Genomic DNA, 23,736 nt, shown 5'->3' with positions numbered 1-23,736 from the left:
CTTGTTTGGTTTTTCTCCCCCTCCCCCCCAGTGAAAATATTTTTGGCCACTTCTCTACCCGTTCCACACTTCTGGATCCATTTCTTCTTAAATGTGAAGGATTTTGTCAACCTTGTCCTACGGAAGCGCCTGCTCTGTGGCTTCTTTCCTGCAACGATGAGGACGGTGCCATTTCCTTGCTGCGCTTGATGCTTTGCAGACTCGGAGAGCAGCGAGCACATGGCGTATCCTGCACATGTCCCTTCCAGTGCCCACACACAAACCGCTGTGCCAGGGCCTGTTTACGGATGTCTTTGCTTGTGCTTTCTGCAAGGCAGGGAGTGACCCGCTCTTGGCGCGTGGAGAGACTACAGCTGAGGAACAGCCTGACAAACGGAGAGAGGCAGATAGTAATGACCATGGTGTTCCTACAATATTTCCCCACCTAGTTCAGTCCAGGCAGCATTGCCAGTAAACTGTGCTGTGGCCCTACGCTGCTCTCTGCCAGAATCACAGAATCACTAGGTTGGAAAGGACCTTCAAGATCATCAAGTCCAACCATTAATCCAGCACCACCATGTCCCCTAAACCATGTCCTGAAGTGCCACATCCACACGTTTTTTGAACACTTCCAGAGATGGTGACTCCACCACCTCCCTGGGCAGCCTGTTCCAATGCCTGACCACCCTCTCAGTGAAGAAATTTTTCCTAATATCCAATCTAAACCTCCCCTGGCACAACTTGAGGCCATTTCCTCTTGTCCTATCACTAGTTACTTGGGAGAAGAGACCAACCCCCACATCACCACAACCCCCTTTCAGGCAGTTGTAGAGAGCGAGGGCTCCCCTCAGCCTCCTCCAGACTGAACAACCCCAGTTCCCTCAGCCGCTCCCCATCAGACTTGTGCTCCAGCCCCCTCACCAGCTCCGTTGCCCTTCTCTGGACACGCTCCAGCACCTCAACGTCCTTGTAGTGAGGGGCCCAAAACTGAACACAGGATTCAAGGTGCGGCCTCACCAGTGCCGAGTACAGGGGCACGATCCCTGCCCTACTCCTGCTGGCCACACTATTCCTGATACAGGCCAGGATGCTGTTGGCCTTCTTGGCCACCTGGGCACACTGCCGGCTCATGTTCAGCCGGCTGTCAACCGGCACCCCCAGGTCCCTTTCCGCCGGGCTGCTCTCCAGCCACTCCTCCCCAAGCCTGGAGTGTTGCATGGGGTTGTTGTGGCTGAAGTGCAGGACCCTGCACTTGGCCTTATTAAACCTCATACAGTTGACAATTAAATCTCATACAGTTGACATATACATCCCAGTTATGTCATATATATTATGTCATATATATGACATAATATCCCAGTTCATAGTAGAGACTGCCCTGAGTATTGGAGATTGGCTTCAGAGGAAGGACTTCTGGAAGTAGGTCCTGTGTCTGGGTGAGGGGGATCTCATGGTCAGGCTGATCTCCGAGAGGTTAGCCCACACACTGGATCCCTGGCCTTGGCTCTGTTTCAGGCTCATCTGCCCTTCGCTGTCGTTGGCAGCACGGAGGAGGTGAAAGTTGGGAATAAGCTGGTGAGAGCTCGGCAGTACCCGTGGGGAGTGGTGCAAGGTAAGGCGCCGCCAGCCGGGCACCCGTCGCGAGCCTCCCTTCGGCATGCACATGTACACGCTGGCACCCTCTCCAGCTCTGCCCTCCTGCCGGCGCGTCTGTGTGAAGGTGCCCTGTGCCAAACGGTGCAGGACTGTCCTGTGCAGCCTTTCGTGGGTTGGCCAATCTTTCCTTTGAATTCCCATTCCTACCAGCAGTAGGGGAATCCCTGCATCCAAGGGGCTGTGTTGTGCCCTGTGCGGGACAACGGGTCCGTGGGAGGGGAGTCTCTGGAGTTAATCTGTATGTGCAGTTGTGCTCCCTGGCCACGTGTGCAGTTTGCTGACCTCTCCCTTTGCTTCCATCAGTTGAGAATGAAAGCCACTGTGACTTTGTGAAACTGCGGGAAATGCTGATTCGAGTCAACATGGAGGATCTTCGGGAGCAGACTCACACCCGCCACTATGAGCTGTACAGGAGGTGCAAACTGGAGGAGATGGGCTTCAAGGACACGGATCCAGACAGCCAGCCCTTCAGGTGAGTGGCCTTCATATCTAGCACCAATTTAGAGCAATGGTTTGGTACCGACAGCCCAAAAAAATGGGAGGTTTGTAGGTGACATCTACAATGCTGGGCTGGAAAATACTAGCACTGGGTTTGAACTTTGCACCTGACTTGGGTGTTCCCTTCCCTGCCTGTTTGTCTTTAAGCAAAGCCTGTCTTTTAAGACAGGCATACGTTTCCCCATCCCTAGCTCGTTGGTGTCCAGAGAGTCTGGATTTCATTCGCTTTCTTCCCCAGCCTCCAAGAAACATACGAGACCAAAAGGAAAGAGTTCTTGGGCGAGCTCCAGAAGAAAGAGGAAGAAATGAGACAAATGTTTGTTAACAAAGTCAAGGAGACGGAGGCAGAGCTGAAGGAGAAGGAGAGAGAGGTGGGTGTGCCAAAAACCCGTGAGAGGAGCCCAAAATACAGTCAGCATAGGATCTGGGTCTGGGCAATGTATGAATCCTGGAAAGCACACGCAGCTCTTCAGCAGACCTCACCAGCCAAAGCGTGCGCGGACACACACACCTTCCCCCACTCAAAGGAAGGGACATGGGGTAGTGTTTGCAAAACAGCATCCCTGGTTTAGGTGCCTCAGAAAGAAATCTTCCTGTCCTGTGTCGGAGACTCGGCTGCTGCTTGGTGAGTGAAGGGCAATGCAGGACATTTTGATGAGCATCCATGTCGGGTAGACTTCACCCCTGGAGGCTCACTGGACAGCAGAGTCGAGTCCCCCGGGTCAGTGGTGTGAGGCACTGCCGTGACTGGGGGGGGAAATAAATGGACCCTCTTCAAAACTAGCGAGGAACAGAAGAGCCCACAACGTCCACAGCCCCCTTGCAGGGCTGCAGGCTGAGCTGAGATCCTCAGTGCAGTTATCCAGGGCTTACACGTTCTGATATGTGGTGTCGGGCAGAGCTGAATTTATTGTGTCTTCACCGCTTTTGGTGAAGAGGCTGTGATTGCCCAGAGGTCAGCTCTGCCGAGGGCTCGCACGGTGCAGGGGCACTGGCTGCCGCACCCCGCCAGCCGGTCGCTCGCTGTAGGGTGGTGGGGGTTCGTGCGGGAGCTGACTCCGGGGGGAGCGCAGCCCGACGGTCGTGCTGGATGCGATGCTCAAAGGCTCTGTCTCCTACCAGCTGCATGAGAAATTTGAGCACTTAAAAAGGATACACCAGGAAGAGAAAAGGAAGGTGGAGGAGAAGAGGAGGGAGCTGGAGGAAGAGATGAATGCCTTCAACAGGCGGAAAGTAGCGGTGGAGACCTTGCAGTCCCAATCCTTGCAGGCTACCTCACAGCAGCCACTGAAGAAGGATAAGGACAAGAAAAAGTAAGTGACTGAACTCGAGTCTTTCTCCTCTGCTCCTGGGAAGCTGGGTGTCTGCTCAGATGCTTTAATGTTTGGTCCATTGTTTAGACAGAAAATGGAAAAGGGGATTTTGGAATCCTAATTCCTACCCTTCTGACTCTTTGCTTAAAGTGGGGGAGAGACGGGGCCCTCCTGTGCCCGGGCACTGCCCTGGGGAAGCCCTGGTGGCTGCAGGTGGGAGAGACTTGCAAGTTGGGGTCATTCTCTAAAGGCTGAGTCCCGGGGGGGTTGCCCTTGCCTCCATGACAGCCAGCTGAAGCGATCCTGAGAGCTGTCTGCTCCTGGAGGCAGACGTGACTAGAAATAAGCTGCGTCTTCTCCCCAGCAGAGAGGAGTGGGGACGATCTTGACACAGTTGTAATGTCTTACAGATGTGGTCCCGTGTCATGCACTACCTCACTGTGATCTCTGTAGGCTTGGGGCCCTCTCTGGAGAGTGCTCGCACTTTATTTTTTAGAGGCAGAGCTGTAAAGAAGGAAACAGCAGCTTAGAGTGAAGATGCATTGGAAATTCATTAAGGGCTCCGTGTGAAGTAGGGCTCCAAGACACAGTTCTGCTTACGAGAAAGCTCATTTCCCCTAAAGGCAGAATTCTTATCTTAGCTTGCTGCAAGTTAATTGACATTGCTGAAGCCAGCAAGAGTGTGGAGCGAGGGCATGTAAATAATGCTCTTTCAGCTGATTCTGTAGCGGTAGAGCAGGAGCGGGGCAAACAGGTTTAAAAAGAAAAGGGGGTGAGGGTGATCCTGCTTCTATTCAAGCCAGTCTTCAAGGAACACTGGCGGGGGAGCACAACGAGAAGCGCCATCATGCAAGCTGGTAATTCTCTTATTCCAGCATTTTTTGTTACTTCCCCTTACGTGAAGGAGCTTAAGAGTCTGAACTGCGTTCTCTCAAATCCAGAACAGGCTGGTGGCAATGCTTTCTGAACCTTTTAATGATGAAAAGAAAAAAAAGACCATCAAGAGTAGCGGCACCCGAGTTTGCTCTTGGCAGCGCAACGTTCGCCTTGACGTTGCTGATGAGATCTCGTGCTCTGTCATTTCTCTGCTCTGAACAGCAGCACGAGAGAAGCTCAGTCTGCGTACTGACGTGCCAGTCATTTGTTTCTTCCTGTGGAAGATAACAGCGTGTGTTATTTAACATATTTCCTTGGAATGTAAATGTGTTGGTGTTAAAACCAAAGCACTCTTCTGCAGACCTCTTGGCATGCTCTGGGGCATGTCCCACCTTGCGCACAGAGTCCAAAACGCTTAGTAAAACATTTTGCTGAAAATGGAGTTTAATCCAGCTACACTTGCACATGAATTAGGGGCTGAATACCGAGGCAGCCTGGGGCCCAGGTCCATTTTGAAGAAGGCGAGCACGCCGAGGCGCACGCTGGTAACTTGCGCAAGCGATGCCGGTCGCTGGGCTGCTCCGGCGGTGATGTACTGCGTGTGAGCTGGCCAGGCGGAAATGCCGCAGCGTCCCCTCTGCTCCGTCTGTCTGTAGTAGAATTAGCTTTCCTGCGCTTTGCCGGCTTTAGCCCACCTGCAGATGTGAGTCCGGACGCCCTTCCTCTTCTGGGTGGCGATTAGAGACCGGCTGCGGTCAGAAGGCGGCAGCTCAGGCGGCGTACGAAGGACCGAGGGACACCCACAGCACGTGCTCTGCGCCGTGGGGACCCCCGCGCAGTGCTGGGGCAGGGGGGATCTCTTCAGCTCCGGAGCGCGGCTAGAGGAGGTGCACCGTCACTGGGAATAAAATGAATAAATTAGGGAGAGGAAAGGAATTGGTTTTGGATTGGCGTTTGTTTTTTTTTTTCTTTTGCAAACCTGTGAGCTAGTTCAAAATGTGGTATTTGGGGGTTTCCACTCAAGCGGGACAATGAAATTTGTAATAAAAAATTCAAAGGAAGGTGCCTCCCCTTGGCCTTGCCAGCGGCCTGTCTTCCCAGACCCTCTCTTCATCTGGGAGGCCTCAAAAGGAGCCGGGGGTCTTGTGAAACCTGTGTGTCAGAGCACAGCCCTAAGCCATCCCGCCGCCGCATCCCTATATCGTGAGCTTGGGGAGGGGGAATGAAGATGGGGATCGTGCAGGCGGTGTTTTTTTTCTTGCTTCAATTTTTAGGAGAGCTAGTCGAACCTTTTATCGTCGCTTGTTTCAACACAGCGTTGTTGGTAGCTTTCATAAGGAAAAAATGGAGATGGAGGAGTCGCGGGTGTCGAGGAGGGAAGAAGGTGTTTGTGCGCAGCCTCTCCTTTGCGCCCGCAGCCGCCGAGCGGGGTGTGCTGTGTGGCGCGGCGCTCAGCGTGCCGGGGCTTTGCTCTCGTCTGTTGTGAGTTTTCAGATGCCCGAGCTGTGTTGTCCCTTCTCTTCCTTTTTTGTTTTTGACATATTTTGCTACATTCTGCTTTTGTTTAATTTTTGTAACGTTAATTCATGCTTTTTTTTTTTATGTTTTGTTTCTTTCAGTTAATCACACACAGACTTGCAGGCCAAGAGGGGACTTGGTGCTTTCATGTGTTAAGTTGCTTGAGTTTCCCACCCTGTGACCCTTCTCATAACATTGTGTGAGTGGACCAAAGTGAAAGAGAAAATGAGCATCTTCAGTGGTTGCAGTGTAACGACTCGCTGTTATCTGTACAGAATTTATCAGGAGGCTTTTATCAGAAGTAACCTTACCATGTACATCTTGTTAAACAAAGTCAACTAATCCCTACAGTAAGATGTTTTGTTCTAAACCCAGTGACCGAGCAGCCAGGTATAAGTGACCATAACTGTTTGTCTGAACTCATCTTACCAGCTGAATAATTGCTTTCTAGATTTTTTTTTTTTTTTTTTTTAATTGGCTAAGGTGACTGCTTGAGGCTCATCTACCTTCCCCTGTACATACACAAATGTGAGTACTGGTATGAAGAATGCCAAAATGTTTATTTTTCTAACAAAATTCTCAACTTGAATAAGTTTTTAGAATGGGTGGAAAAACCTAGTGCTTAGATTTTCTGCCCTGGGAATCTTACTCAGAGTAATCCTCATTCCAGTAATTATGTATTTTAATCCTGAATTACTCCAAACACTTTCTACATCATTTATTATATATATATATATAAGGAGAGAGAGAGTGGTTAATAAAATTCATGTGACAATGTTTTGAATTTTCTTTACTGCTAAAGTAGAACATTTATATAGAAAGATTTTTCATAAGAGTTTGTATAATGTGGAACTACAGGATTTGTGTAACTTTTCACTTGTCATTTACCAATGTATTTTACTGTTGTGGAAAACTATTTAAGCGGTCATCTCTATTTTTACTCTTTAACCTTAAACTTATTATGTGCCTAATAAGGAGCATCCCCTGATCTTGAGCTATGCACTGTATTTATGCCGATAGGCTCTATTCCTCTTAGAAGGTGCTTCCTTTAATACTCTTCATGCCTAGAAATCACAGGTTTGTTTTCCTGGGCAACTGAGCTTAGAGGAATAATTAGGATCAATGTTATTTGTTTTCCACTCAAACCATTTTGTGATAAGGCAGGATGATAACTGAATAGAGACTTACTAGCTATGTTGTCATGGAAAAATAGTTGGACCCAATTCCATCCATCCATCAGATAACAGGCTGAAAGAAAGCAAATATTTTATATTAACCCTCACATAGTGTCTTTAGACTTTATAAAAACACTGGCTGGCTAAGTGTTAGTTGTGAGTGTGTGCATTTTTATTTAGTTATTAATGTTGCAAGATTTCTCTGATTTTTTTTTTTTTTTTTGTTCCCCTTAAAGACGTGTCTTTAAGCAAAGATGGCAGGAAATTCCGTATTGACTTGCAGGTGGAGGAGAACAGCCTTGCATCTGAGCAAGGTCTGTTTGAGGGCAGCATTTTGCTGGGTTGTAAGATGAGATTCTTTAACTTGCATATCCCATTAAAGCAGCTTTTATTTTTTTTCCCTAAATACATGCTCAGGTGTGAAACTGTTTTCATGTGGACACTGGCCTTTTATATGGATATACTGAGACTCATGTCAGTGTTACTTGATGCTTTTAAGTAAGAGCCTCATGAAGATCTCACGGGTACCTTTTAAAACAGGACATTTTTCAAAGAGTAAAAATTATGCATGCTTGTTAGGAGTCTGCTGAAAGCTGAACACTCAATTTTTAAGGCTGTGCCTCCAGGTTAGATGTATTTTAAAGAGTAACTGTCAAATGTTAGGAGGTTTAATGTGTTTTTTCTGAGAGAAACGTACAAGGAGCCCAACCTATTCTTACGTGCAGCTCACCACTGACTACAGTCCAATCCTGGAGCAAATTAGGGGCAGGATTTTGATTTTTTTGCTAATGAGAGAAACCTTGGTGCACTAAAGGCACGAGTAAGCAGCACTATTTGGTTCATTGTTTTGCTTCTTAAGGCCAATGCTACGAAGGCTGGGATAAAACAGTGACTGATGATGTTGGGTATGCAAACAGCTGCCTTGCCGGCACTTGTCCAGTCGATAGTTTTCTCCTGATCTCATGCTGCAACCAGCAAGTTCTATGCCAATGATTTCTATCTGCCCCGGCTTGTCAGAGATCAATTCTTTTTTCCTGGAATAACAGGTAGTTGCTATTAATGATGATGACAATGAAAGAGTAAAAACCTTCAAATCCATGGGCATTGTGGAGAAACTTCCAGCTTTTTCTGATGAAGACATTCAGAATGTATGTAACAATATTTTAATGATGATGATTATTATTATATATACATTGACTTCATGTTGTGACAGACATAACCTTTTCCTCGTAGTTACTTGTTCTTTAGAGCAGCCAACAGCATAATCTCCCCAATGGGACTCAGTAAAATTTTTTTTTTCCCTCTAGTACTTGATTTTTCCTTTTGGCTGAGATAAGATTTTAAGTATGTGGTATATAGGGTAGTTCTGTATCTTATTTTTATTTAACAAGTTACAAATGCATGGTGATGCTAATCTCACTCCAGTCCGAAGATTTACATCTTGTAGGCTAGAAGTGAAAGAAAAAGCCTTCAGAATTGACTGAAGCTGTTCAGTTACACATCTTTCAGCTGTTTTATATATTTATCTGTAAAAGGTTGGTATTAATGGGAGAAACTATCCATTTTTTAATCATTTAAACGTTTACCATCATGTATGTTGTCTGCTTTCTAATTTAAAATGTGTTTTGTGGAGCTCTAAGCTCTGTAGGTGTCACGTCTGGCTGTGGTGGATGCCCCGGGGGTGGAGATGGGGTGGTTGGCTTGGAGCATGTGGAGGTGCCTTGGGGACCTGCCTGGGGCCCAGGGTGGGTACCGGCCTCTCGGACATGCTGTATCCGTTCGCTTTGTCATCCCGAATGTGTTGGGGTGGGGTGTTGATTTTTTTTTTTTTTTTTTTTTTGGACTTTCAGTTCTTTCCACTCACTTTGTACTCTTTTTCTTTTATTAAATCTCACATGTATTTTGAGTTTTTGTGGTGTCGTTTATTTAGCAGTGGATTTCCTGCTTTACCTAGTGGATCTCTGTTGAAATAATAACGTGTAATGATTGAAGGCTTACCAGTCATAGGATGTCTTATGACTACCGGGAACATTCAAAAATAAAATTAGCTAATTAATTAACAATTAGCTACAATATGCTGAAAAGCACATCATCTGTAATCTGGGGAGAAATTCTACGTTATCAGTTGAAATGCTATCCCTATTTGGGCTAAAAGTTGCCTTTAAGCTTGTTTGTACTTCTCCTTTGTGGGATCTGGCGATGGGGCAGGTAGATTTACCAGCGGTTTGGCTGATGTAACGATGCCCAAAGAGGTGATTGAGAGGTAGAGTGAAAAGGGAATGGAGGCAGAGGGTGATAGTTTCCTAATGGTACTTGCAAAGCTGCATGCTTTTTCTGGAGAAGCACATCATACACTTAGATTAAGGCCAAAAAAAGAGCATGGCTTTAGTTTGGGATTCTTTTTTCAGAGAGCTGCTGCTGAAGCTTTACCTGAAGGCCTGTTCTTGGTCTCTGTTCTGTGGGCCATTGCTACCTATGGCGTCACAGTCAGTTAACTTCGGGTGTCCCTGGGTTTTATTTGGTATTGGAGTGAGATCGATGCTGTACTTCAGACAAAAAGCTCTACGTCCACGGCAGAGAGCTGACCAGAAGCGGTGGTTGGAGCTGGTGTGATACTGCCTGTAGCGATCGCTGACGAAGAGTGCGGGTGGAAGTCTGAGCCTGCACGGGGTTAGAGTTGTCGCTTGAGCCTGTTACATTTTTGAAGGATAAGCCTTTGTGGGGACTTAGCATTTGATACCAAGCGGTTTGTATGAAATGTTTACAACAGTTTCCATCGCAATACTTTTTAAAGGCAAATCTTCTAGGAGGCCAGGGAAGAGAAAGTGCATTCAGGTACATAAGAATTAACTGGGAAACTAAGGTGGCAGAGTAGCTGGTCACTTTAAAGATGGGCCACCTGGTGATTCAGGATGACGTACATGGGCAAGTATTTTTCCACAGGAGTGGTGTTAAAATCATGTATTAATACTTGTGCAAAGCTCGTAGAGATGCTCGCAAGAGAATGAGAAGTGCCACATGTTGTTACAACAGCAGTCCAGCAGCGAGGTAGGTACCGACCATTTCTTGGTCACCAGGCTTCGGCTGTGGAGCTGCAAGGCCCAAGGACATGTCGATGCTTTCCATTCGGGAGACGACCCAAACCCAGCCTCGGCTCCTTGTCCCGCTCGATAGGGAGAAGTGTGCGCTGTGAGGGACGTAGCCCGCGAGGCAAGGACCCAGCACAGCCGCTAGCCAGGAGAGCCAGCTGGGGCCGCCTGCGCTGGTCGGTCCTGGCCGGGCTGGAGACGGCTCCGCACCTCTCCCCATCCCGCGTCTCCGTAGCACAAGACTTCTTAGATGTTCCCTGTCAGCAGTCTTTCCTCTTGAAAATTTTAACTCCATCCTCTGATTAGCTGTTCCAGACAAGATCTTGGCAGCCGTGGGAGCTTCTCCAAGTTGCGATGGTTTAAATTCCAATGTCTGTACCCGGCCCCACACGCTGTCGGGCGGCATACATTAGATTTGTACTTTGACCTTTCATGCTCTCTTAATGTAAATAACTGAAACTTAAATACTGATTCTCTTTTGTTCTTTCTGTAGCTTTTTTAGTCTTCCCAGTGCGTGCTCCATACCATCAGGAAGACATGTTAATTAGAAGATTTATTAAGGCCAAAACATCTCATGCAGAAGAAATTAATTGGTGCTTTCACCTTTAAGCTTGCGATATATTGCACAGAAGAGATTATATAGCAAGGACTAAGATGCACCGTATCTTTTGATTGGGAAAAGTTTGCTTGATCAGGTTTCTTGATAAAGTTGAAATCTAAGATACTTGCCAAAACATAAATTGCTAATTAAGGCTGCTGCATGGCTTGCACTAAAACCAAAACACTCCGCTCTGGTCTGGTTTTGGGGTGTAACTGGAGAACCTCCTAACTTCCCTGACCTTCCACCTGGATTCTTGCATTTCTTAGCGGTAACTCTTCCCTGTAGCTCTTTTCTGTAGACTTACAGGCTTCATAACCAAAGTCCCCCAACCTTCATTTGTTTAGGGCTACACACATGTGCCTCAGCTTAACCCCTTCCCCAGAGCTCCCTGCCTGCCTCCTCGCTCGCTGCTTCGGGGACGGGTAACCCTGCCTGGCCCGTCCCGCCTCCGGCACGTCCTGCTGGGATGTGGTGGGTGAGAAGGGAACCGGTTTAAAGGACAACTAAATGTTACATGCTAATGGAGGGGAAACGGTTTAAAGCTGGAGACTGAGTGTTCCTGGTTGTGAGCTCTGTGTGTAAGGGAAAGTCAGTCTGTTACAAACAAATACTCATTTAAAAAAAAAAAAAGGGGGGGGGGGCAGAAAAAGTGTGATGGCTGTGCCCCCGTCTAACTTCACACAGGAACAGGGAGAGGCCCCAGTTTATCTTCATTTTAAAACAACCTTGTAAATGCATCTCAGGAATGACCTGCTTGTACCAAAGTTGGGTTTAATAAAAACAAAACTGACTTGTTTAACAAACATCTGTTAAAAACATGTTTTGTATACTAGTTATAGTCACCGGAACAACACAGTGCTGTGTCCAAATTCACAGCCCTTGCTGTTACTGCACTTGCCCTCTGTTAACCCCGTTACCCTGGGAGCAAAGACCCCCAGGGGCTCTGAGCACCCTGCTCTAGCTGAAGACATCCCTGCTCATTGCAGGGGCTTGGACTAGATGGCCTTTCCCTTCCAGCCCAAAGGGTTCTGTGGTTCTAGGTGTGCCTCTCCTCGGCCGAGGCTGCGGCAGGAGAGGGATCCTGCCATTGCTGCGTGAATCCGGCCTCACTTCTCTGCTGAGGGCTGGAGCCCGGGACGGGGAGCGGTGCTGTGCTCCTGCCCAGAGAGAGGGAGGAAGCAACCTTCCTCACCAGGTCAAGATGGGGCACCTTAAGAGCTGTGTGAAAATACTCTGTAAGTGTTCTCTGGAGTTCTGCAGTGGCTGAATGTTCCCCCAAACAACCCCTCTCACAAAACTAGCCCTAAACACGTCCGATCTCTGCCAGCACTCACTGCGCCAGCTGAACTGGGCATGTTGTCTCCAGTAACTGGTGTGTAGCAAAACGGTTATGGGATCCACAGCGGTGAGTTTAGCTGCAGGTAGAATAAACCTGCGTCTCTCGCACGCAGGCCGTGCGCAATCCAAGCAGGCAGGCACAGAAGGAAGATACTCATCATCTGTGAAACTCAGCTGGGCAAAACGATTGCTCCTGTTACTGCTGTCACCTGGGTGCGCTGTGTCTTGGTCTTGTTACTCACTATTTGTCCAGGCAGTGTGGGGAAAGATATTCACGGCCTCAGCCTCCGTTGTGCTGGGAAGAAGGGAATTTGTGCAGCTCTCCCTATCAAAAATGCTCTTTCCATTAACAAGAATGATCCTTGTTGCAACAGCAGCTTCTTCCTGAAGTTTGCCGCGTGTTCTTTAGGGCAGGAGGTGCCATTCTTAACGATGGCGGGAACGCAAAGGTAAGCGGCACTTTTTAACCTGTGTCAGTTCCTTTGTTCTCCAGCACTGGAATAGGTGTGCAGAACGGACCCGTGCCTGGGAGGGCAGGCGGGCTCCAGCCTTGCTGTTCCCACCCCGGTATGGGGGAACACAGGACCCTGGTGGGCTTTTCAGCACTGACCTCATCTGTCTGTGAGCGTATACTTTTGAACGTTGATCATACAGAGGTGCAGAGGTTTTTAAAAAGCAGGTTCATTCGTGGGCTTTAATGTGTCATCCAGCTTACGGGCAAGAAACTACGTACATAGGCTCAAAGCTGGGGGAAAAACTATGAAGTATGGTTGTTGTGGCATAAAGTTACAGCACGCTCATTACTGTGCGTAGAACTTTCCTGCTAGCCTTTCCGCCGGTTAACGCAGCTGGTGAAGATGCTTGAGACAGGGCTCAGGAGGAAAAGCAGAACCAGACACGCACCCCAGCTTCCCGCAGGGACTGGAGCCCCTCTGTGGGCTTTTGGCTGGCCTCTTCAAGGAGCACACTGACAATCTGCAGACCGAGCTTAGGTTTTATTTAATGAAAACTACAAAAAACGTGTCCCCTTCAAAAAGTCAGGCAGTCACGTCACAGCTTGCGATAGAAAAGGAAGGTGCTGCACTGGGGGGAGGGAAGAGCCCTACCACGCAATGAAAACCTTCCCTGTGGTAGGTAGGCAGGATGAATAAATAACATATCCCCAGCATGCCGCTGCCTGGCCCCCGGCCACGCGGCTACTTCGTAAACCTCGCCAGGTCTAAAACCTGAGCCCTGCGGCAAGCCCTGGCAGGGGCAGAGGCTCCCGCTGCAGCACAGCGTTCACAGTGTGCAGTAGCTTTGACTCGCCCTCGTGGGATCGCCGCTGGTTCGAGCCACATCTGCTCGCGTGTGTCACGTGCGCCAGGTCTCTGACACAAAATGTTGCCTTCTGGAACGCTTGGGCACTGCTTTCTTTGCGGTATAAAAAGAAAAGCATGGTTTTCTCCCTGCGCACCTACAAAGCTTGCTCTGTTCTCAGGGCTGGTTCTGGCAAACGTAATGCTTTAGAAATCTGTTAACAGAGCTGCTCAGGACAGCGGTCCTGCAAGGTAAGATGATGAGCAGGGGAAGAAGGCCAGAAACTTTCATCCTGCACTGATGAGTACTGCTGTTACGCAGCACGAGGGTCTCCTCGCTCCTGGCTCATCCCTGTCCCCTCTTCTTTTATCCTGTGTCATTACGTGAGACGCCTGCTCAGTGTTTGGCCTGGGCGGGTCCACACGAAACCCGTTCCTGTTCTGTGACAGGGCTTGCAGGTGGGTGGTGTTACTCATCCAGTGCTGTCTGGACTATACCTTACAACTTGGATAACAATCACCTGAAAATGCTGGCCCTATTGTTTAGAACAAAACCAAAAAACCCCACAGAAAACACCTATTTTTAAAAGAATGTGTAAGGCTGGTTTTCAGAAGTGCAATAGAGGTTTAAACTGGCCTTTGTAGTTTGTAAAACTGCTTTGCTATGGCTATTAGCAGTTAATAAAAAATAGGGGAGGGAAGATTAATTAAAGGCATTTTGTATTGTCCAGTCTGGTAAGACAGAATAAATTTAAAAAGCCCTGAACAGCACATGCTGGTTGGTGAGGGCCCGAGGCAGCGGCGATCGCGGACAAGGAGTGACTTCCCACAGCTTGTAGGAACCGGAACTGGGTCCTTAATGGCTTAACCAGGAAGGGGCACAGACCTCACACCCCTGGATTCCAGGGTAAGGCCTTAAGAAAAACTGGAGGGTTTGGTTCTCAGTCTTCTCACTACTAAATGAAAACTGGTTCCACCTGAGCACCACTCATACAGCAGTGGCAGCTCCCCCTTCCTCCAAAGCAGCTCCTGTTCCCTCTCCCATGGGGCAAGTCAGACTAGCTCTAATAAGAGAACAGTGGAGTGAGCAGGACGGAAGGCTCAATCCATCACACTTCTTCACAGCTACTTTAAAAATAAACTCTGAGACATTTGGTTCTCTCTGGTTGCAGTTCGTAGCCTTCTGCCAACTTGATCCCTGAGTTGTAGGATTGTAACCAAGTCCCTCCTCTCCCCAGTTTTCTGTATTTACATGATGTTAAAAACTGAGGGGTAGCACATGCTGCTTAGGAAGGACATAAAAAAAATAGATAATACTAAATGTCGTTATCCTCTAAAAAACACAGCCGTCGGCTGTTCTGTTTGCTGGGACCTACTGGTTCTGGAGCGGCTGAATTCACTAGTCCCCTTCAGGCGGCTGTAAGGGAGGACACGGGGACCTGCCTTCTCCAGGCCTTGGCTGAGGGCACGAGCCACCCGCGCTCACCCTCCCACCACTCGCTCCCCCATCCTCACTGTACAGGTGTCGGAAGCCATCATAGTATTCATCTGTCTCCATGGCATCATCAGGAATTTGGGCTGTAGCAGGTGTGAAAAGTGTGGAAACGGGCTGGCTTACAGCAACCCTCAACCTCATTTGATGGGAACGCCTCAGTGCAGAAGGGTCGTGGTAGCGTAGCCGTGCCGTGGGATGGCCCTGGATGGCTTGACTGATGGGACAGAAAATATAAACAGCATTGGATGGCTGCAAGCACATTAGCTCTTGATCCACAAGCTCTTTGCAGTGGATGAATTCCGTGCTGTTCACCTGTAAGGAAAGATGCAGATTTTTTGTAAGTTCATGATAAATTACTCTCTCTCCTGGCCACTGCCTCTGTAACTCTGTAATTAGGGGGAGGGCAGGGACAGGCTGTACTGGATGCCTCAATAGATGCATATCAGCAATATGCATGTTGGCCCTGATGCAACACGCTTACGCAGGAGCTCCTGGACACACAAAAGGTGGGCAAGCACTCCCTCTTCTTAGGAGGTGACAACAGCTGAGAGAGACAGAAGGAGGCTAGGTTATTTTAGACCAATTAAAGACCACAAAATGGGTCAACGGTAAGCTGACAACCAGGCTCTTTAGCCTTCTAGGTATACTCTCTTAAAAGGCATGTGTTTTATGAAACTGGAGAAAAGCTTTAAAGAAACCACCAGAGCTTGCCTCTAATGTGTATCATTAGAAGCCAAATTGATTATATTTTAAAAGCAATGTAACTGTACTTACTTAGAAGTTCTCGCAGTCTTCCATGTGAGGCTGGGGACACAGTGGGCAGATTTTCAGGTGCTCTCAGACACTCCCACTGTGGGAGAATCTCTCCTTGCTCAGCACGCAGGGAGCTATTTGTGGCCAAGCAATTTAGAAAGCTCCCTTCCCTGCCCAAAGGAAAGCCCTCTCCCCAGTCCAGCCCTTAATGGCAGTTTTATTCCCTCTCTCGTTAGCACTAGCAGGGTCTGCAGCAAAGGCAGAACATGGACACATGCTTCTCAGAAGGCTGCTAAAGTGCAACGTTGGTTGTAAATACACACGTGCTTTATTAATTTATCGGTGTCCCGGCCTTAAGATTTGTGACCAAAGGCCATTTTGATTCCTACCTGTGCTTTTTTTAGCAGATCAGTAATAACAGGAAACCAATCAGGAGTCAGCCTCTCCAGCTCTAAGGTGATGATCACCAAAGCCAATGTGGAGCCCTTAAACTGCAATAGTTGGTGGCACGCCATACAGTGCTGTAGCTGTTTGGTCAAGAGTGCAACATGGCGGGAAGGATTCATCTGAGGCAGCCCGTGTAGTAGATGGGGCCAGTTGGACATCACCATGGCATGGAACTAGAGAGAAGATAAAGTGTATATATATATATTTAAAAAAAAGCAGAGGTCAGTGAACTTTGTATGTTTTCATATGTTATCAACCAAAAGTACAGATTAAGTTCATCTCATATCAGGAAACCTAAAAGGTGTTGTCCCCTCTTTTTGTTTTGTGTTTGTACTTGACAACCACTGAACTGTTTTTTTGAGCTTATGACGAATGTAAAAGGTCTGTGTTTCCTAACAATTTCTGAAGTTTCTGCATTACCCAGATTGCTATCCAGGAGATTCAATTCAGGCGGGCAGATGCGAATAGAGTAAAACCAATAATTACGACTGCACTCTGAATTCACTGAGGAAACAAGCACCTAAGAAAGGCAGTTTTCACAATCAGCAGCCTAAGATGGCTTAATATTTGCACATAACCTTAAAAAAAGGATCCAGGATGTGTTCGTATCACATGATTTTTGCCTTACTAGCACATGATCGATTCTTGAAGACGAAGTTTAATTGTTTCTATCAAATGTTTAGTAACTGCAGTGTGAACTAAGTGCCAGACTGGAGTAGTCTCATTGCCTGAAACGGGTGAATAATTAGTGGGATGGAAAGGAAAATGGTTTAAGAAAAAAAACCTGTGTTGTGAAATGTAGCAAAATTCTGACAGCTTTCTATGTACAGTATTAATAGAATGGAAATAGTTAGAAATATTTTTGCAGTGTGTATTTAAAAAAATAAAAATGGCATATAGTCATGCATTATGAGCATCTTTTTAACGTCCATTTTAGTTGTCCTTTAAAGATAAGAGTAAATTTTTTGAGAAAAATGAAGTTTTAAATAGTAGAAAATTTAAAAAATCAATTAAAAAAAATCACTGTAACATTCTTCAAAAGACTTGCAGATAGCTAAGAACAGGTAGTTTGCAAGCCATCTTGGGAAGGATGTGTGGGTGTGTGTATGTGTGCGCATCTGTGTTTTCTATAGTCTTATTTGATAAGGAGCTGTTTGTTTAAAGAAAAAAAATTTGCAAAACTTAGCGCTTACAATGTTTAAGAAATCCATTGGTGTTGCTGTGTAAAGATCCCAATGAAGCTTATCCAGTATAATTCTTTCCATTCTCAAGATCTCAGCTGGAGAACGTTTACAACCACTCTGCACTGCGAGCATCTTCACGGATGGTATTACCTGTAAAAAAAAAAATTTAAAAATAATAAAGAAGCCAACGTCCTATACAGTGCCGTGTGTGTTTCTCTGTATTGCAAAGGGATCTGACAAGTTTATAACATCCCAAAGTGCTAAGCAGAACGCTCGCTCAGGAGACCACTTCCCTTGATAACTGCCATCCTCAATGATGTGAGCTGCAAAAGGGCAGCTGGCTGCAAACCCAGCCCACGGCAAGAACGATTGCTGTTCACCTCCCGGGTCACTGTGAGCCTCCTTAACGCGGCTTCGGTGATGCACGTCCCCTGCTACCAGTCTCATTAGTTTTGCTCCTCTGACAAGGAGGAGGCTTCCTGTTGGCCTCTTTTACAGGGCCTTCTGTGGTGGTTTTGTTTCCTGTGGTCATTGACTCAGCTTCTCCTTTTTAGCTGAGGGGAAAAGGAGAATAACCTCAGCATGACACATCCTAAGAAAGTCTACGAAGAGCACGTCACTACAGAGGAGGTTGTTCAAAGAAACATGCATGTCCAACTCCAACTCCTAGGTTTCCTGTTCTTTTTCAAAACAGAATGAAGGAAAGAGGAGAAATGCCCAGGTTTGTAAATGTCTGAAGAAGTCTATCAGGGCACTTCTACCATGAGAGATTATCCTGTGTAATCTCACACTTACATGGTTGCTGATTTTACAAGCTCACCTTGAGGTGCAGACCTGAGTCATTTCCTCACCAGGTTCAGAAACCAGTTTGACTCCAAGCAAACTCACCTATTTTAAGCTTCCTCTGAAGAACCTCTGCTCTGTCTCGCCTACCTTACCCTCCCAGGACCTACAACAATGGAATTACAGCACTCTGATGTTGTGCGCACAAAACTGTGCATGTGCATCTTGACTGTCCCGCCCAGACTAAGCTTTACTGCAAGCCATAGATTCAGAAGAAAGGAGAAAGGTTTAAGGGCAGGAGGAGGGAAACACATCCATCACATAAGCAAATACAAGTCCTTCATCCATAAAGGTCACAATTCTTCCAAGCAATGATGAAACAGGACTGAAAATGATACTGTCATCCCTTAAGGACTGCTTAGGGTAAATAAGTTAACACTTCCTCATTATGCCCAAGTTATTGAAAGAACTGGAAACACAAACAGCTTGAACACAAGAAATGAGTTTAGTGTGTTTAAAATTAAACATACAGACCTCATCTTCTTCATTCGTTTTTGCTGCAAGCACAAGGCAGGAAATTGCTATGCACTGAAGATATTTTAATTGGGCCTGAAGGGAGAAGAAGAAGAAAACACTGAGTAAAGAAGATAAGAGTCTTGGGGAAAATAATTGTCATTCTATGACAGATGCGCAAGTTTCAAACTTTCCTTTAAGTTACAGTTGCTTCTGAATTAGTTTAGCTTCAGGAATATTCATTTGAAGCTGGAAATAGAGCAAGGAAATCCAAAGTGAAACAAAAGAAATCCTCCTTGGTGCAATTTTTATTCATGTATCCCACAATTTTTAGACGATGCAATGCCACGGTATTTACAATGCAATGTTATTCCTCTTCTCAGCTGAGATACTAATGAATACGCTTTTGCCAAATGCCAATATCCATCTAAATAGAATTGAGAGCTGCAAGGCTCAATTCAACTCATAACTTTGCTGTTGCTTCAATTGCAGGAAAAGTTGGCCCCACGGTTTGGTTAAAAATAGTGGTTTCAAAACTAAAATATTAAAAGTGATAATGCAGATGTTTTCTGTTTAGCAGAGATAACCAGATGATCATGATTTCTTTGTACTTATCTTTGGATTACAACTCACGCAAACACTTCTACTGAGGACTGTAAGTCAGTGGAACCTCATCAAACACTCCAGCTTTTTTTATATATATATATATGCATGCTTAAAAGCCTTCCCCAGCGAAGACCCTGACTGCTCCCTAAATCTGCTGCCAAACATAGCACCTGCTTTGTGTGTAAACTGATTACATAGTCCTTACATCCCCAATCAGTAATCTAGTCAGGAACAAGCTGACAGAGATTCTCTACCTTTACTGATGCCAATAACCGGTTAAGGATGCTGGTAGCCAAGGCAAATGTTTCAGGGTAAAACTGGAACTGAGAGCTTATTTCTGCAATCCAGAGAACTGCTTTCTTATAACACGATAGAGAGATATCTGTGCCCTGAGGGGAAGAAAAAGTTAGAAGAAAAATACAGTTAGTGCTTTGATGATTTTGTTAACATATCTCCAAAGGAAGGCTCAAATCATTCTAAGTGCTCTAATTAACATTTCAGATGTCTGGAGGCTTGAAATGGAGAAAGTTGTTGGCTGTGTCTACAGAGTGAGGGCAAGTGTCGGAGCAGTTTAAAGCATTCATTTGTGTTGCCCACCCAGTCAGGCTCTAGCTGTGCTTACAAGGGCCTGGTACTGGAATTTACTGGAGCTCTGAATGGGGCAGCACCCAGCCCTCCCCTTGCACAGCTGAACCACCAAACCCAGCTCTTACAAACAAAGTGCCCAGTCTGCTCATTACTTCCCCCTCCAGAAAAGACCGAGGCCTCTGCTGCAGCACACATTTCATTCAGACAGCCTCGACAGGGAGAGAGAAACTGGAATCAGGAGCAGATTTTCATTTACTCTGCAAGGTTGTTTTTTTTTTTTTAACAGCCCTTGAATTTGCTTAATGTTGGGACCACAGAAGCCAGGTTTATGGCTTCTTGTGCCCCAAGGCACAAGGCAAAGCATACTTGTTTTTTTCTTTGTTATAGCTTATTTGAAGATGCGTTCAGATGAGAGGAAGGACTTTACCCTGGCTGCCATTACAATGCCACACGTGACCCATGGCGCATATTTGAACATTACTGTAGGAGAACTGAAAGGGCTGAGCAGCTCCACAGAACAGACAACATTTACCACCAATTAGTTTAATGTAACCCATCACATTATCCCTTCCACTATTTTGCTTTATTTGTTAGTAAAAACACTTGGTAAAAAATAGCATTTCTACATTAGTGCAAAACAGAGAAAAGGTTGGCAGGGGGCTTTTGTGCATTCTTGCACGGGTCTGATGCACTTCACAGAAGCAGCTGAGCCTAGCTGTTTCCATTGCACACAGAGGGCCACTAAGTGTTGTAGCTTCCTAAGGTAGCAGACTGACTTGCTTTAGCAGCAGGGAATGGGGCTAGGTTTCTGCAGACCTCAGTGAATTCCCTCTTCTACCATCTGAATAGATGGGACTCAAAGATGGCGTCAAGCATAATTAACTCTACATGACATATTTATGGCTTTACCACCGACTGTCTACTCTTACCTGCCCCAGCAGATTTCCCAAAACTACCTGAGTCAAAACAAAGTGCAAAGCACCTGGTTTACACGGGGCATTAACGAGATGTAAGATGGAACAAATACAGACCCTCCTCCCCCTCCATTCCTTAAGCTTAGTCCATGCGGGAGGACTTCTGTGTTCAGGTGGATTGCATGGCAGGCCCAGCACTGCATCTCTGCAGTCCCTTAGGCACTTCCAAAGAGGACAGGGGAGAATACCTTCAGGGTGAGATTCTGGAAAACTGGCACTTTCCAAATCCTAGCCTCTCTGGCTAAGGCATTCTCCAGGAAGAAGGCAAGTCTCGAGCTCTCTGGAGGTCCAGGGCACTTCATGGCAAGTCTTTGAGCCAGTTTCCCAGGTGGGAGCTGCTGTCAAAACCAAGAGAATTGAATTATAAAGCAACATCCCAGCTCCTTATACTAAATGAGACTTCCTCTCACGATGCCTTTCCAACACTGAGAACTAAGTCGGGAGCAGCCATACAATTTGTTTGTTTGCAGACAGAGCATTTCTGTCATCCATTTTCCCCAGGGGGAAGCTCATGATAAAAGAAAACATGTCAGATGGCTAAACAACAGAGCAGTCGAGCTTTTTCCTCTGGGGCTGTGTAAAGGCTTGAGTAACCTTGGGTCGAGCAGTATGTATTACGCTGTTGCCCTTGTTTCAGCTCTCCATTTGCAGAGCTATTAAGTTGCAACCTGTTATCACCTGAGTTCAAGCTTCTGGCAAATAGAGGTCTATTGTTTCCATACAAAAGCTCAAAGATGACTGTTCTTAGCAGGTTTATTAATTCCCGGTTAACAGTTTTCCTTAAAGCAGTCTAATCTTTCTCTGTTGCTGTTGGAAGGCATGCAACAGCAACACTTTGGAAATACCACCCCCCAGACTAAGCACGTATTTACAAGAAGTAAACATCTCTGAACAATATCATTGAGAATATCTCATATTCTCGGTTATGAGAACCGAGCGGTGAAGAACACCTCAACCTGAAACTGAGTATTTCAAATGCTTAAATTTTGGTGTTTAACAGCAGGGAAAAAAAAGATGTAAAATTTCTGCTTTTCTTGGTAAAGAGTGGTGGATGTGGGGCTTCGTCATCAGTGCTTTCTGGAAGCTCACAGCATTATCTCTGCAGCTCCATTAAAAACCCCAAAGTGACATGAATCCTCTGGAAACTGTTCTACATTTCTAAAGCTGAAACTCTGCGATCAGTGCATTTCACTGAAAGCAGGAACCACACATGACTTAGGCTTTCGCTGCTGCTGGATGTCAGCGCATCCAAACCCAACCACCCGGACCATTTCATGGAATCACAGAATCTTTGGGTTGGAAGGGACCTTTCAAGGCCATTTAGTCCAACCCCCTGCCATGAGCAGGGACATCTTCAACTCGATCAAGTTGCTCAGAGCCCCGTCCAGCCTGGCCTGGGATGTTCCCAGGGATGGGGCATCTCCCACCTCTCTGGGCATCCTGGGCCAGTGCCTCACCATCCTCAGCGTGAAAAATTTCTTCTTCATGTCTAGCCAAATCTCCCTTCTCTCAGTAGGAGAGCTAGAAGAGATTCATTTGTCCAGTCTGATGCACTGAAAAGTTTATCTTTCTGTAGCTGGGGGGAATAATTAATTAAAAGCTCACCCTCCGACTAATTTGAACAACATCGAGCAGTTCCCGCACCATCAGCGCCCGGACTGCCCTTCCAGTCCCGCACAGCGACCGAGGGCGGCGGCGGCAGCCCCGTCCCGTCCCGTCCCCGGGGGAGACCCCCGCCCTCCCCGTCCTTACCCGCCCGGCTGGGCTGCGCCGGGGGTGCCGTGCCCGGCATGTGGGCGCCGGGCGGGCGGGCGCTCGGTGCGGCCCCGCCAGCGGAGAGCGGCTCGGCTGGGCTCGGCTCGGCGGAGTTCGGCGGGGCTCGGCTCGGCGGGGCCGCGCCCCCGCTGGCATCCGCGGCTGCGCGCAGGCGTGGCGGGTGGGGGCGGCGGCCATCGAGACCCGCCGGGGAGCCGTGAGCGGTTTGGCTGCCCGCGGGCGGTGCTGCACCTCTCGGCAAGTAACCTCTGTGTAATAAAGGCACCACGGTGAAAAAAGCACAGCCACCTCGTGGGTGAGAAAGGCCTTTTCAGCACGGCTCCCTCCTGCAGACTGCGGGGGGCCTCTGAGCGCAGCCCTGTCCTACTCGCAGCTGGATCACACCAGATCACCGCTCTCCTGGCCCAAACCGCGTGGCAGTTCCCAGGTGAGCGTCGTCTCAGCCAGCGTGGGTCTGTCTCGCCTGTGCAGAGATCATGGCAAAGCCGTGTGTTCCCGGCATCAGGAGGAAGTTCTGCCACGCTGAGAAACATGGTAACCTTCAGCATAGCCCGCCGATCGCCCCTGCCCCCTTTCCTGGCAGGGGTTGCTGCCCCTTCTCTTTGGCATGGCCGCATGCAAAATTCCCTTTTGTTGCATCCACGCCATCCCCAACACCTGACAGGAGCTGTTTTACTTCTAGACACTGGGAAGGATCCTTTTTTTTTGCATTTCATGGAGCATGTGCACCTTTGTCCCCTCCCAGGGCTGGGCTGCTCTGCCGGCATCCATGTTTCACCCTGTGTTCGTTTCCAACCAGGGTCTCTGCATCTCTCACAACTACTCTCCTCAGCTTTCCCCGTGGCTCCTGGTTCTCTTTGTTTTTCTCATGCAGCATTTTCTGTGAGGAGCTGGTTCCAATATTTTATGTTAAACCTTTTCTTGTTCCTCAGCTTTGTCTGCCCACACACGACTCCCTATTCTCTCACCAACCCTTTGGGATACATCTTTTTGGTGCTAAATTACTCTATTAGTCTACAAATCTTTGCATACAGTACAGCTCTGAGTAATACCATGGCAATGTATAAATAGCAAAGCGACCGTGTTTGCTGAACACCTTGTCCTCGAGCTTCCTGAGTCACCTGGTGATGCTCAGCTGGGGGTGAGGAAACGGCCCCATCCTGTCATTACCAGCGTGTTGCTGTTCTTGCAATACACCAGTGAGTTTGGTGGGTGAGATCAGAAACCCTTCTGGAAGCCCCAAATCCATCCTGTCCACATTCCTGCTCCCACCTAC

The 23,736-nt window shown here is 47.3% G+C and overlaps 2 protein-coding genes across 4 annotated transcripts in view; one reads left to right on the top strand and one right to left on the bottom strand.

Moving 5' to 3' along the window:
- Nucleotides 1–16,159, top strand: part of SEPTIN8 (septin 8) — a gene marked incomplete at its 3' end in the record, with an annotated part of 45,514 nt that extends 29,355 nt beyond the window's left edge. The window contains exons 6-10 of one of the 3 annotated variants that reach the window (XM_082005965.1): nt 1,495–1,591; nt 1,939–2,107; nt 2,372–2,504; nt 3,256–3,446; nt 15,994–16,159. In XM_082005965.1, coding sequence (XP_081862091.1) covers nt 1,495–1,591; nt 1,939–2,107; nt 2,372–2,504; nt 3,256–3,446; nt 15,994–16,159 — 756 coding nt within the window. Of the gene's footprint in view, nt 1–1,494; nt 1,592–1,938; nt 2,108–2,371; nt 2,505–3,255; nt 3,451–10,597; nt 10,653–15,993 lie in introns of those variants that run through there. The other 2 variants (XM_082005966.1, XM_082005967.1) reach the window with 2 other exon arrangements.
- Nucleotides 16,160–16,620: 461 nt separating this feature from the next.
- Nucleotides 16,621–20,986, bottom strand: CCNI2 (cyclin I family member 2; the record flags this gene model as incomplete). Its single annotated transcript, XM_082005968.1, has 4 exons — nt 16,621–17,370; nt 18,538–18,612; nt 19,377–19,511; nt 20,873–20,986. 4 exons carry the CDS (start codon nt 20,984–20,986, stop codon nt 17,164–17,166), a joined length of 531 nt encoding a protein of 176 aa, XP_081862094.1. The 3' UTR covers nt 16,621–17,163.
- Nucleotides 20,987–23,736: the final 2,750 nt, after the last annotated feature.

The sequence above is a fragment of the Phaethon aethereus genome (assembly GCF_964289735.1).
Source record: "Phaethon aethereus genome assembly, chromosome: 14".
In the NCBI taxonomy this organism is placed as follows: Eukaryota; Metazoa; Chordata; class Aves; order Phaethontiformes; family Phaethontidae; genus Phaethon; species Phaethon aethereus.
The sequence above is the reverse complement of the archived record's forward strand: the minus strand, read 5'-3'. Positions and strand labels throughout refer to the sequence as shown.